Genomic DNA, 14,810 nt, shown 5'->3' with positions numbered 1-14,810 from the left:
ATCATTAGTTTACTCATTTAATTTTAACGTGTTTATGATATTGGAAGTTTTATCCAATCACCTATACTAGATGTAAACAGGAAGCAGTGTCGGTAATATGTAAAACAAACTTCATCCCTTGAATGAATGATTACTTTCGAAAGAAAAACAAATTGCGAAATTTCTGCCAAAACAAAATAAAAACCTTACAATAGATTTATATGGTAAGTTCAGGTCACGGAAAAATACTTTACAAAATGCACGTGCGAAATAATGCATAACGTCATTTGCATGGTTTATAAATCATTGAAATCAAGAATTCTGGACAATTTTACTGCAAACACTCGTTCATAGAGACGAGAAAAAATGACTTTACTGTGCAATCACAGTGTGTTGATATTGTTGTGTTTTACATCGATCGAAGCATTTCTTATTAGAGATAATGTTAATTGTCTTTTGACTGCCTGGTCGCAGTGGAGTGAACCGAATAGCTCGGGTGAACAGACAAGATCAAGGCAAATTATGCGTTATCCATCTGGTAGAGGGAGGCCTTGTGAGGAGCTTAATGAGATTAGAGGTATGTCATTTAATAGTTTCAACACAAAATATTTATGTCAGCGCTGTGCAATTTGTTTTGTACAGTTGATAGTAGATAACATGAAGTATATTTTTTTTAACCTGTAAATATTTCGTAATGTTAAAATGATTATAATCTTATTTATTACTATACGAATACTTATATACTTATATAAATCGCAGGTCCATATGTTGTGCTATTGATCGGCATAAAATATTTCTTGACAAATGTCAAATAGAATTTATTTCTATAGAATTTATTATGAACCACTAATGGTTCAAATAGAATTTATTTCTATAGAATTTATTATGAACCACTAATGGTTCGAATTTATTTCTATAGAATTTATTATGAACCACTAATTGAATGGCTTGTTGGTCAATTATTAAAGCTATTTGACATTGACCCTTTTAATATCAGGCAGTAGTTTAGATTATTTACCATCAAGCTTCGGACCTCGAACTTTAGTTTTGACTATTACCGGCAAGCCAGTCAATAAGTGTATATTTTATTTCAGCCGTCGACTTTTGTCAAAAAATGTCATTTGACAGAAAATGCTTTATAAAAAGATACAGTTGTACTCGAAGTGTGTAGCAAATAGTTTTGTTGTAATAAAGTCAAATGTTGAACATTTTCAAAAGATAACATTAAAAATTCGGTGATTATGAGATAAGATCTGTTTACAACTCATTTGATTTAACCTAATTCTCCTACGGTATGCTGTTTTTGCCCTGAAACAAATGAGATGAGTTTTATGAAATATTTTGTTATACGTCTTCGGCGTAATTTATCAGTTAAAAGATACAGTAAAATGTGTGTTATTTTCATCAGGAAAACAAAGGTTAGCATTGATAATAATCATTTCTTGAATGCCTGTCTAAGGTGGTGCATTGGTGCGAAAGAAGTTATTTATAAGTGTCGTTATTTACTTGAATTTAAAGGGCGGCGTAAACCGATATAATAAAAAGAAACATGAAGTAATTTACCTGTTATTCTATTTAATCTGCAACCAATACAACCCCTAAATTGCACTATATTTTGCATCTTATTTCATACTGTAAATTCCTCCGCCCTTTCTTTGATTCATTTACACGTAGTTCCTTACATATTACAATAAAAAATACCACCAGGTTACAGTTTTTGGACTTTAAGTGCGCTAACCGGACATTCAAGTACAAAACAAGCAAAGACGTTTTGACTCGGATAGAAAAGACGCTTGGTTTGAAAGAAAATGTCCGCTGTTTCTACCTTAAACTCCATTTTCTATCAACCATGTTGCATATGTCTTTCCACAATGAACGGTTTAGACTGTTCTATAACAATAAATGACTGATTGAAGGCTGAATTTCTAACCAGAAATGAATACACGCTACAAATTTACACAGTCAATGTCGATTCACTCAGACTTTAGACAACTCCACCGTACCGTTTTATACTTAGGTAGACTAAATTAGATTAGAACAGAACAGAACAGAACAGGACAGAAAAGACAATACTATAAAAAGAATAAGAATAAGATGAGAATAGAATAATTTTACCTTGGTAGTTGTCATAGGAGCTGCATATTTCAACAATCGTGTAACATCTTTTGAACTCTAGACCCAGTATATATTCTCTGTTGTACATAAACTTGAAGAAGTAGTCATGTAGGTGACGAATAAAGGTAGACTGCCTTATATTGTAAAAGTTTAGCTTAAAATTTGTTTTCTTTTGTATCAAATAGACTAATGTCAACTAGTATTTTGTATATAAGGTTTAAGATACCTCAAAGAATTATCTGCAAGAAATCTACAAACGCTCAAGGATACATACGGTACATGAGAACAATTGAAACATGACCTTAAGTACCCTTTTGCAACATTAGAACACAAAATTAAGATTTTTGCATGAAATAACATAATAAAAAATCAATATCTGTGATATAAAATAAGTGTACCGTTAACCCTTATCATGCTGGACACGATTGATTCTGCCTTTGCGACCAGTGCAGATCATGATCAGCCTGCACATCCGTGCAGTCTGATCATGACCTTCACTGTTCGCCATTCAGTCAGTATCTTTTAACAGTTAATGGTACTTTCCAAACTGAAAGATTTCAGTTTTGAAATTTAGCAGTGTACCGTTAAGTTATAGATAAAAAATACCAGATTCTGCTTTGTTTTATGCAAACGACATTTCATGGTAATAATCGGTCAGTTTAAACACGAATTATTTTCAATTTCAGTTTTTGAAGTTGACTGTGAGGTATCAGTCTGGACACAATGGAGTGACAATTTTGGATTTGGTGAACAGAGTAGGACAAGAACTATTTCACAGCCTTCGAGAGGAGCCAGAGGGAAATGTCCAGAGCTTGAGGAAGTCCGCTACACAGGTGAGGTTTACGGTATATTGGTTGTTTTAATGTGACAAAATGAAGCACTCTCTATACAAAACCACGTCGTCGGGATACAATATGTCAATTACAATTTTTTTCTAAAAGCTTGAAGGTATGTAACTTACTAAAATTAAAATCATTTTCGAAATAATAAATTTATAAAACAATAATTAGGTATCATTTCGTTGCCAAGAAAGTATTTTTGTCAAGTGTTCAGGCATCAAAGCACGACATTATTTGGCTAAATTCAATAGTTTGATTACGTTATTACATTCGTATGTATCTCCTAGACAAATTAAACATTTGTTTATAACGTTTTTTTCTAAGGCAGATTTTACATATCAAATGTATAGTGGAAGAGACTGTTTTGGTTTTGGGCTTGTTCAATTGATTCACGAACACTTGAATCCAAATAGATATTTAAGCCGTTCCATGAGAAAGCCTGTATTAGTGACATGATATAATTCTTGCATAATAAAAGGTTTAAAGTACATGTACTGGGAAATCACTGTTTTTCTTAATATTCATGGAGAAACTAGAAACTAGTATATTGTAATTCAGTTATCTAAGGCAAATCAAATCCTTCCAGATTTTATGAATAAATGTTGTATGTGTTGTCACGGCAACCAAAGTTCCAGATCACCAATGCACCATGACAAAAATAGAGGTGTATAGATGAAGGCCCATCATGATAAGGTTAAGTAACTTTTCAATAAAATTATTTAAAACCGTTTCTAAATATTCAAATGTTTAGTTTAGTGGCGCATAATTTGTCGCATATAAATGACATGAATAATACACACCATGCACGACGACATACTGTTTTCATGACGTTCTTATCGTCACGTTTCTAAATGCCTTCGGCGACTTGCTTTAAAGCATTGTAAGTCTTGAAATAGTGAAGATAATTTCTTAAACTTTTCTGGTTTGAAATGTAAAAGAATGTTCTTTAACAATATCTTGTCACTAACACAGGTTTTGTCATGGAACGGCCCATCTATTATATGTACATGAATTTGTTGATTATAAGACACTGAATATATCATAATTTTAACACTACTGAGAATATCTGTAAGGTAATAGAAAAGTGCCATTTGCAAATGATGCCTAATGATATTCCATAAGCCTAGAATACGCACAAAAATAATTTATTATTGAACGTCGTAGGTGTCTCATTGGGTCTATTTTCAATAAAATAATAGCAAACTGGTCCAGTAACAGAAATTTCTTAGGATCGTAATTATGTTAAGGATCCACATTTCATTCAACTGCATTTAAAAATATTTATCCATGGTGTTTGCTAACCCAGAGCATGAAACCATATAAGAGTCGTGTCAGGATGATGAACATAGCAACAGAAATTTTCAATAGACAAACAGTTTCAATACTGTATTATTTTACTAGAAAATAGATAAATATTTTCGACATTACTCAAGACAACAAAAAGGTGGTTCATTGTGTTTAAAATTTAGAAAATAACACTTCTTCTGTATAAATGAAACTTCCTTCCTCAACAGCACCAACACTTTTTTCAATATGTTTCTTGTTTTCTTTAGGTGTTGTACCTAGTGTAAAAGTAACAACAAAAAACGTTAAAAACTACTTTGTACGAGCAGATAGAAAATATCGTAAGGACAATCAAATAGGAAAAGTGGAAACTCCAAACGAGAAAGGGCTGACAAGAGACCTTGTCATCATTATGGATAGCTCAGGAAGTATTAACAGGGGTCCATTTCAGGACGCAAAGATCCAAACAAGCAAACTAATTGGCCTACTACGTCCACCCGACAAGCCATTTGACAAAGTTGCCGGACAACCCTATCAATACAATCAGACTGCTATGCTCATTTATTCAAATATTGTTGAGGAAACATTTGACTTCAAGCGCTACAATACAACCTCAGATATACAGAATGCAATCTCTAGAGCAACTTATTTCGATAAGAGTACTAATACAGCAGAAGCTTTCAGGAGAGCAAAGGGACTCTTTACAACTGCCAAAGGTATTAACATCTTTCGGACGATTTTTATTTCTCTTATGACTTGCTGCTAAATATGTTTGGTACGTGTTCATGTGCGGCTTGACGTCAAATTTGGAATACCATCAATTTTTCCAGAATGTATATTTTGCATGTATCAGAGCGTATCAAAAGACAAACTACGCGGAAGCGGAAGAATTTATTACATGTATATACATGTATTATTTTGAAAAGAATTCCCGATTGTTTTGTATTAATTTTCTTTCGCATTTAAATGTTGTTTTGTACCAGTTCAATTTCATTTGATAATTCCAAAAAATTGAAGGCATGAACAAAATACTATTTTTCTCTTTATTTATTTAATTGTTGGTAAAGGATAAACCAACTGTTGTTTTGGTAGTCAAAATATATTCATGAGAATGCCTAGTACTCTGTTTTTGCTGTTTGCAGGTGCAAGGGATCCTACTCGGGCAAAACGTGATGTACATAGTCTGACACATGCTAAATCTGACAATGCTGCTAAAACATTTGCTGCAGCTGAATCTCTTCAACCCGTTGCTGATATGCACGGGCTGATGACTGGGAGCTTTACATCAGGTGGGATGAAAGAACTTACGAAATATGTTTCTGCACCAATTAATGAGCACCTGTTTTATGTACAGAATTACCACGTTCTGAGAAAATTGGTGGCGTACATTCAAGACAGTAAGAAAGCTTTGGGACCAAAGTGGTGTGCAATGTTTGATATATGAGCTGAATTGATTTGATACTGAGGAAAACTTACTATATTTTATCATCAAGTAGAAATTGTACATATACGTGTTATAACAAGGGGAATACTTTTTACGAATTTATCAAACGATTGTTGCCAATATAACCTTAACATTACTTTACCATGGAAAATATGGAGGTAGAATCAAAACTTATTCTCGTCGTGTAAGACAACTGTTTTAAGTAGAAACTTGTTCACACTGAATTCCTCACTGAACGCAAACTTTGACTTATGAATCTGTCTGACGGCAAATATCAAATATCGAAACCTTAGTCTATCTAATTAATATTGGATTGCAGATTTACAAAAACTATCTGGAAATGTTTGAACAGAAACTATATAATATCACAACAAAGTTACATACTAATTTTACACTTGATGTACTTTTTGGCCTATACAAATAGACTTACAAACACGACACTCTTTGAAACAAAAAGAACAATTTGTAAAAACCGCAAAAACTATAAATGATTTATGACAGACTATAACGTTCTTTTTCACAGTTTTGTTGAGATGTAAAATCAAATCCTTTATAAATGTATAAACAGTGGATTTTCTTTAAACAAATTTGATAAAAAGATTATTCACTTAAACTTGACATTTTTGGCTTTGGATAAGATATTTTTGCAGAAGTCTATGTTTTGTTATTGACCAAATAAAGAATTAAGACTTGAAATTATTTGTCATTAAATACCAGCTTTTAAACTTGCTACATATATGACATGATAAATGAAAAGAACGTATGGTTTCAGTACAGCTGTAGTTGTGTTTCTCTTTTCAAATAGCGAACTATTTGTTTCATAATTAATATCAAGTTATTATATTAATGTTTTGACTGTTTAAATAGTAATTTCGTCTTTTTTTCAGATAGGATTAGTCAAACGTTGCACACCCCAAAGGGTAAGTCATTTATATTTGACAAACCTTTTAGATAAGATTAATCAAACGAGTTTGGCTAAAAGAGATTAGTCTTTCAAGTTTGACTTGACTAACTTTCTACTTAGACTAGGTTAAGGAACATGTAATTATGAAATAACGAATTAAGACTTAAAATTATTTGTCATTAAATACCAACTTTTAAATTTGCTACACATATGACATGATAAATGAAAAGAACGTATGGTTTCGTAGTTGTGTTTCGCTTTTCAAATAGCGAACTATTTGTTTCATAATTAATATCAAGTTATTATATTAATGTTTTGACTGTTTAAATAGTATCTGATAATTTCGTCTTTTTTTTCAGATAGGATTAGTCAAATGTTGCACACCCAAAACGGTAAGTCATTTATATTTGACAAACCTTTCAGATAAGATTAATCAAACGAGTTTGGCTAAAAGAGGTTAGTCTTTCAAGTTTGACTTGACTAAATTTCTACTTAGACCAGGTTTAGGAACATGTAATTATGAAAACGTGAAAGCACCTGCATCTTTCATAAAAAGAATATGCTTAGACATACATGAAGTATGACAATAAGAATATTTTGTTTTGTAAGTGAGTCAAAAAAAAGGACACTTATCAATGATGACAAGAAACTTCAGGTCAATTCTATATATTATTATATTATTGTAGTCTTGCGCCAGGTGTAGGCTGCAATTTTTTCTGCTCTGCAAAATTGGATTATTTTGCAAAAACCAGTGATTCTAGAGATTGGATTTTTGACTCAGTTTTTAATAAACTGGTAACCAACATTCTGCAGCATTTATTTTGTGGAATTATCATTGGATTTACGAATAACTTTGATGTAAAACAATTGTAATTTGACAAATATTGGGGTAACGTTTCAATAATTTCAGTCAGTTTTGGTGAACAACATCTCACTCGAAATTATGGCTAATCCGTGTACAGGTAGACAATACAGTAGAGACCAATTACTGGATTATAGAGATGTGCCTAGGAGGTATACAATACTGAATAAAGAGACATTAGCTATGTTGAAAAAGTATAATCTTTTGAAATACAGAGGTAAACGAGCTGGTCGCCCGAGGATAAAATCTAAAGCTGATATTCACTTGACAAATTCGACCCAAATTAAACTAAATCATACATTTATATCAAATGCACACAGAAAGAAACAACAGGAACGTTCAAATTTGATCCAAATTAAACTAGATCATTCATTTTTATTGAATGCCCAAAGAATTAAACAACTGAAACTTTCAACTGTGAACATACGGTCTGTGCGAGGAAAGTCTGCTGACCTTCTCCAGCACATATTAGAGGAGTGTATAGACCTCTGTGTGATCACAGAAACTTGGCTACAGCCGGATGGTGATGACGTTGTCAGGGGGGAATTGTCTCAAGATGGTTACTGCTTTGATGATGTCCCGAGACCCGACCGTAAAGGTGGAGGACTTGCCCTGTTATACAGAAACAATCTCAAAGTGTCAAGATGCCCAGCAGAAACCTTTCAGTCTTTTGAATGTGCTGAATGGAAAGTACGTAGTCAATCATTCATCCTCCACATCTTTGGTATATATAGACCGCCATATTCGGAGAGACACCCAGTAACTCAGGCTATGTTTATGACAGAATTCACTGAGTTTCTCGAACAAATAACGTCAAGATCCGAGTCTCTGGTGCTGTTAGGTGACTTTAACATCCACATGGATAATAAGTCAGACTGCTACACAAAACAATTTCAGCAGTGTTTGAGATCTTTTGGACTGGTTCAACATGTCAATGCTCCTACTCATTCTGGTGGTCATATTCTTGACCTGATGATCACAAAGCTAGAAGACAAACGTGTGAATGTCTCCGAACTTTTGCCAGACTATTACATCTCTGACCACTGCTTTGTAAGTTGTAACATTGAACAGTGTCGCCCTCCCCTGATCAGGAAAGAAATCAAATCTCGCAATTGGAAATCTGTATCAAGTGACATATTACAATCAGAATTCGGTCAATTAAATGAAATTGTAGTGAACACTTCCAATGTCAATGATCTTGTGTCTGAGTTCACTAGAATCACGTCCGACATTGTTCAGAAACATGCCCCTCTAAAGGAAAGAACTATTCTCTGGATACCTAAAACAGCTGAAACAATACAAACGATCAATAGAAAAAATCTTTATGAATGACAAATCTGACCTTTCAAAGAAAGTGTATAGTGGTGTAAGAAATGTATATAGCGCTGCGCTTTCTAGGGCCAGGGATGAGTATTACCAGAACAAGATTGGAGAAGCAGAAGGAAACATCAAAAAGCTGTATGCCGTAACATCCGATTTACTGGGAAGGTCGAAAGACAATCCGCTCCCATTACACACAAGTGCAGTATCTTTGGCAAATGACTTTCTACGATACTTTGCTGATAAAATAATCAAGTTGAGAAATGATCTTGACAACATATCAACTGAAACACCCAATGGTAATTCTTCCTACTCAAATCCACCTGTGACTATAAATACATTTACTGCGTTCAAACCACTTTCCGAAAACGATATTTTGAAACTTGTATATGCATCAAAATCTACAACTTGTGAACTTGATGTGATACCAACTAAGAAATTAAAGGAGCATTTTTCACAACTTGTTCCCGTTGTGACAGACATTGTAAATCGATCACTGCTATCTGGTGTGTTCCCTGATGAATGGAAAAGTGCTGTGATAAAACCTTTGTTGAAGAAGAAAGGTCTCCCACTTGAACTGCAAAACTATCGCCCAGTGTCAAATTTAACATTCCTCTCCAAAATTCTTGAAAAAGCTGCACTAAATCAAATCAACAAGCCTATTGAAGCTAACAATCTCCTCCCAGCTTACCAAAGTGCCTATAGAACATATCATGGGGTTGAAACAGCAATGGTCAAAATGTATAATGATCTTTTGGAAACCATAGATGAAAATCAAATAACAATCGTGGTCATGATCGACTTGAGTGCAGCGTTCGATACCATCGATATCCCGATACTGATTCAAATCCTTCAAGATGACTTTGGTATACATAGCACTCCCTTGAAATGGATAGAATCTTATCTCACGAACAGAACAATGAAAGTTTTAGTCGAACAGTCAGCATCTGACACGGAGCCACTAAGGTTTGGTGTCCCGCAGGGTTCTTGTGCCGGACCTGTGATCTTTACCCTGTATATATCGGCTCTTAACCGAGTGGTGCAGAAATATCCAGCTGATCTCTATGGATACGCGGACGACCACAAGATTGCGTTAAAAATTCAAGCGGGAAATCCTCAAAATGAGACAACTGTTCTTCAACAACTCGACAGTTGTCTAAATGAAATCATAAAATGGATGACAACCTTCAAACTGAAAATGAATCAGTCTAAAACTGAAATTATTATGTATGGAACAAGACAACAGTTAGCGAAATTGGACATCACAAGTGTAACGTTGGTGGGTGTGACGTAAAATGCGTCGATCACGTCAGAGACCTAGGTGTAACTATGACCAATACACTCAACTTTGACCATCACATTCAGAAAAAGTGTCAGATAGCTCATGTACAGTTACGAAACCTTAGGGCTATACGGAAACATCTCACACAGAAGTCAACTGAATCATTAGTGCATGGATTGGTTCATTCTCACATTCACTTCTGCAACAGTTTATTTACAGAAATTCCAGCCTACCAAATCAATAAACTACAGCGAGTCCAAAATCATGCCGCTAGAGTAGTCAAGAATGCTTCCTATGAAAAACCAAGTACCGAACTTCTGAAAGAATTACACTGGCTTCCAGTTAAGGCTAGAGTCACATTCAAAGTTTTAGTAATAGTCTTCCGTGTCATCAATGGTACAGCTCCAGTATATCTGAGGGAAATGTTTGTACCTACTCGACAACGATACAGACTTCGCTCACAATGTGACACTAACTTTAACATCCCTAGACGGCGAACAAAACTAGCAGACAGATCTATGGCAGTCGTTGGTCCCAAATGGTGGAACGATCTGCCTAGCTATCTGAAAAACATTCAGTCTGAAGCCAGCTTTAGATCAAAACTGAAAACACATTTATTTAGGCAGTTTTATGAACAATGAGGGTGTCTTGTTAAAATACAAAATATTCAGAAGTGGTGTAAAATAGTATTTATATATGTCCAAATCTTTAAATCTAAGTTCTAGAATCCTGTTCATATTTTGTATGTATATATGTTAAATGTGTGTTATGTAATTGTAAAGCGCAATAGAATATTTTATAATTTTTGCGCTATATAAATGCCATGTATTTGTATTTGTATTTATTTAGAGGTATCAGTCTGGACACAATGGAGTGACAATTTTGGATTTGGTCAACAGAGTAGGACAAGAACTATTACACAGCCTTCGATAGGAGCCGGATGGAAAACTCCAGAGCTTGAGGAAGTCCGCTACACAGGTGAGATTTACGGTATATTACCTGGTTTTAATGTTTTAATGTGACAAAATGAAGCACTCTCTTTACAAAATCACGTCGTTGGGATACAATATGTCTATTTCATTTTTTTCCAAAAGCTGGAAGGTATGTTACTTACTGAATTTAAAATCATTTTCAAAATAGTAAATTTAAAACAATAATTAGGTATCATTTCGTTGCCAAGAACGTCTTTTTGTCAAGTGTTGAGGCATCAAAGCACGACATTATTTGGCTAAATTAAATAATTTGATTACGTTATGATATTTGATACATCACCTAGACAAATAAAACATTTGTTTGTAACTTCTTTTTTAAGATAGACTTTAAGTGAACATTTTTACATTTTTATACATTTGGTTGCATAATATGTATGGCTGTTTTTGTTGTTGTTTCTTTCATATTAGAAGTTAAATGATTTATCTTAGTCTCATATTTACATATAAATTGTATAGTGGTAGAGACTAAGTTTTGGTTTTGGGCTTGCTCACTTGATTCACGAACACTTGAGTCCAAATAGATAATAATATTATATTATCTGTACATGAATTTGTTGATAATAAAACACTGAATATATTTACATTTTACCTATATTGAGAATACCTGTAAGATATTAGAATAGCGCCATTTGCAAATGATGCACAATGATATTCCATAAGCCTCCAATACGCACAAAAATCATTTATAATTACTGAAAGTAGGTGTCTCATTGAGTCTACTTTTCAATAGAATAATCGCAAACAGTTTCAGTAACAGAAATGTCTTAGGATCGTAATTATTTTAAGGATCCACATTTCATTCAACTGCATTTAAAGAATATTTATCCATGGTATTTGCTAACCCAGAGCATGAAACCATTATACATGTAAGAGTCGTGTCAGGATGATGAACATAGCAACAGAAATTTTCAATAGACAAACAGTTTCAATGCTGTATTATTTTACTAGAAAATAGATAAATATATTCGACATTATTCAAGACAACAAAATGTGGTTCATTGTGTTTAAAATTTAGAAAATAACATTTCTTCATGTATGACTGAAACTTCCTTCCTAAACAGCACCAACAATCTTTTTCAATTTGTTTCTTGTTTTCTTTAGGTATTGTACCTAGTGTAGAAGCAACAGCAAAAAACTTTGAAAACTACTTTGTACGAGCAGATAGAAAATATCGTAAGGACAATCAAATAGGAAAAGTGGAAACTCCAAACGAGAAAGGGCTGACAAGAGACCTTGTCATCATTATGGATAGCTCAGGAAGTATTCGCAACGGTCCATTTCAGGACGCAAAGATCCAGCAAGCAAACTAATTGGCCTGCTATGTCCATCCGACAAGCCATTTGACAAAGTTGTCGGACAACCCTATCAATACAATCAGGCTGCTATGCTCACTTATTCACATATTGTTGAGGAAACCTTTGACTTTAAGCGCTACAATACAACCTCAGATATACAGAATGCAATCTCTAAAGCCACATTCTTCGATAGTGGTACTAATACAGCAGAAGCTTTCAGGAGAGCAAAGGGACTCTTCACAACTGCCAAAGGTATTAACATCTTTCGAACAATGTTTTATTTCTTTTATGACTTGCTGGTAAATATGTTTAGCACGTGTTCATGTGCGACTTGACGTCAAACTTGAAATCACATTATATTTTGCATGTATTACAGACATTCTAAAGACAAACTACGTGGAAGCGAAAAATTTATTACATGTATATACATGTATTATTTTGAAAAGAATTTCCGATTGTTTTGTATTAATTTTCAGTCGCATTCAAATGTTGTTTTGTACCAGTTCAATTTTATTTGATAATAAAATACTGAAGGCATGAAAAACATACTATTTTCCTTATTTAATTAATTGTTGATAAAAGAATAAATCAACAGTTATTTTGGTAGTCAAAATATATTCATGAGAATACATAGCACTCTGTTTTTGCTGTTTGCAGGTGCAAGAGATCCTGCTCGGGCAAAACGTGAAGTACTTATCCTGACAGATGGTCAATCTGACAATGCTGCTAACACATTTGCTGCAGTTGAATCTCTTAAACGCGTTGCTGATGTGTACGGGCTGATGACTGGGAGCTTTTCATCAGGTGGGATGAAAGAACTTACGAAATACGTTTCTGCACCAATTAATGAGCACCTGTTTTATGTACAGAATTACCAAGTTCAGGGAAAATTGGTGGCGTACATTCAAGACAGTAAGAAAGCTTTGGGACCAAAGTGGTGTGCAACGTTTGATATATGAGTTGAATTGATTTGATACTGAGGATAACTTACTTTATTTTATCATCAAGTAGAAATTGTACATACCTTTTTACGAATTGATCAAATGATTGTTGCCAATATAACCTTAACATTTCTTTACCATGGAAAAATATGGACATAGAATCAAAACTTATTCTCATCGTTTAAGGCAAAACTGTTTTAAGTAGACCTTTGTTCACACTGGATTCCTCACTGAACGCAAACTTTGACTTATGAATCTGCCTGACGGCAAATATCAAACATCGAAACCTTAGTCTATTTAATTAATATTGGAGTGTAGATTTACAAAAACTATCTGGAAATGTATAGAACAGAAACTATGTAATAGCACAACAAAGCTGCGTACTAATTTTACACTTGATGTACTTTTTTGCTTATACAAACAGACTTACGACATTCTTTGAAACAAAATGAGCAATTTGGAAAAACCGAAAAAACTATAAATGATATATGACAGTCTATGACTTTCTTTTTCAGAGTTTTTTGAGATATAAAAATCAAATCTTTTATAAATGTATAAACTGTGGATTTTCTTAAACATTTTTGATAAAAAGATTATTTACTTAAACTTGACATTTTTGGCTTTGGATAAGATATTTTTTGCTAAAGTCTATGTTTTCTTATTGACCAAATATAGAATTAAGACTTTAAAATATTTGTCATTAAATAACAACTTTTAAATTTGCTACATAAATGACATTATAAATGGAAAGAACGCATGGCTTCAGTACAGATGTAGTTCTGTTTCGCTTTTCGAATAGCGAATTATTTGTTTCATATGAATTAATATCAAGTTATTATACTAAAGTTTTGACTGTTTAAATAGTGTCTGATAAGTTCGTCTTAAAAAACTTTTTTTTTTTTGCTTATAATAAGCAGTTTAAACTTGCCATGCAAAAGGAGATTCAAATGTAGGCAAGAAATGTTTAAAACGAGGTTGCTGTCATACACGTTCTCAGCTTTATTGTTTTTGAAATATAAATGTTTCAATATGTTCAACATAATATTCGAAACTTGTGTTAAAAAGCATCATCTTTTTTGCAACACAGTACAATACTCCGAATATCGTTATTGTGAATTTTATTTATTACATAAATCCTTTTATTGTTGTATGGCTAGTAGGCGAATGTCCCTCGAACCTTATCATGCCAATGACGAGCTGCCACTTCATTTGAATGCCTTAAATTTAAACAAAGGCAAAATGAAAAGTATTGAAGATTCGCAAAAGGCAAATTCATTTTGGTAATATCTAAATTGAGAACATGCAGCAGTTGAAAACAATTTTCATTAGTAAAAGCTTGATGAAAGATTAATACTGGCTAAAATGTTAGAAACTTCAGGATAAATCCATATATTTTGACAATTGGATAAATGTTATCAAAAGGGCCGTGAAACCCCAGATGACCCGGTTTCGAACTTGAAATAGATTACATTAAGGCAATCATTGTGACAGCTTTTTGCAGATCGGATGGCCAACGATTTGACCTATATACATTTTTACTCCAAATATTTTAC

At 33.4% G+C, this 14,810-nt stretch overlaps 2 protein-coding genes across 4 annotated transcripts; both read left to right on the top strand.

Annotated features, from left to right (window-relative positions):
• The first annotated feature begins 226 nt into the window (after positions 1 to 226).
• On the top strand, positions 227 to 13,687 carry LOC123524269 (uncharacterized). Of its 3 annotated transcripts, none has more exons than XM_053539045.1 (9): positions 228 to 556; positions 2,781 to 2,927; positions 4,487 to 4,933; positions 5,360 to 5,506; positions 6,549 to 6,581; positions 6,925 to 6,957; positions 10,879 to 11,019; positions 12,123 to 12,568; positions 12,974 to 13,687. In XM_053539045.1, the coding sequence occupies exons 1-8, from the start codon at positions 346 to 348 to the stop codon at positions 12,329 to 12,331; spliced, it is 1,368 nt and encodes a 455-aa protein (XP_053395020.1). In that variant the 5' UTR covers positions 228 to 345; the 3' UTR covers positions 12,332 to 12,568; positions 12,974 to 13,687. The 3 variants fall into 3 exon arrangements, with proteins under 3 accessions (XP_053395021.1, XP_053395020.1, XP_045158273.2); XM_045302338.2 differs by having other exon boundaries at positions 232 to 556; positions 10,879 to 11,007; XM_053539046.1 differs by lacking the exon at positions 6,549 to 6,581 and having other exon boundaries at positions 227 to 556.
• On the top strand, positions 12,406 to 13,275 carry LOC128555944 (matrilin-3-like). The gene is made up of 2 exons (XM_053539788.1): positions 12,406 to 12,568; positions 12,974 to 13,275. The coding sequence occupies exons 1-2, from the start codon at positions 12,406 to 12,408 to the stop codon at positions 13,273 to 13,275; spliced, it is 465 nt and encodes a 154-aa protein (XP_053395763.1).
• Positions 13,688 to 14,810: the final 1,123 nt, after the last annotated feature.

Source organism: Mercenaria mercenaria, chromosome 3 (genome assembly GCF_021730395.1).
Source record: "Mercenaria mercenaria strain notata chromosome 3, MADL_Memer_1, whole genome shotgun sequence".
Classification (NCBI taxonomy): domain Eukaryota; kingdom Metazoa; phylum Mollusca; class Bivalvia; order Venerida; family Veneridae; genus Mercenaria; species Mercenaria mercenaria.
The sequence above is the reverse complement of the archived record's forward strand: the minus strand, read 5'-3'. Positions and strand labels throughout refer to the sequence as shown.

Bases quoted from the DNA above. Each gene is read 5' to 3' on its own strand.
- LOC123524269 (XM_053539045.1), top strand. From the start codon at position 346: ATGACTTTACTGTGCAATCACAGTGTGTTGATATTGTTGTGTTTTACA. The intron at 5,507-6,548 runs GTGGGATGAAAG...TCTTTTTTTCAG, and splicing joins GACTGGGAGCTTTACATCAG to ATAGGATTAGTCAAACGTTG. The intron at 11,020-12,122 runs GTATATTACCTG...TGTTTTCTTTAG, and splicing joins CTACACAGGTGAGATTTACG to GTATTGTACCTAGTGTAGAA.
- LOC128555944 (XM_053539788.1), top strand. From the start codon at position 12,406: ATGCTCACTTATTCACATATTGTTGAGGAAACCTTTGACTTTAAGCGC. The intron at 12,569-12,973 runs GTATTAACATCT...TGCTGTTTGCAG, and splicing joins ACTCTTCACAACTGCCAAAG to GTGCAAGAGATCCTGCTCGG.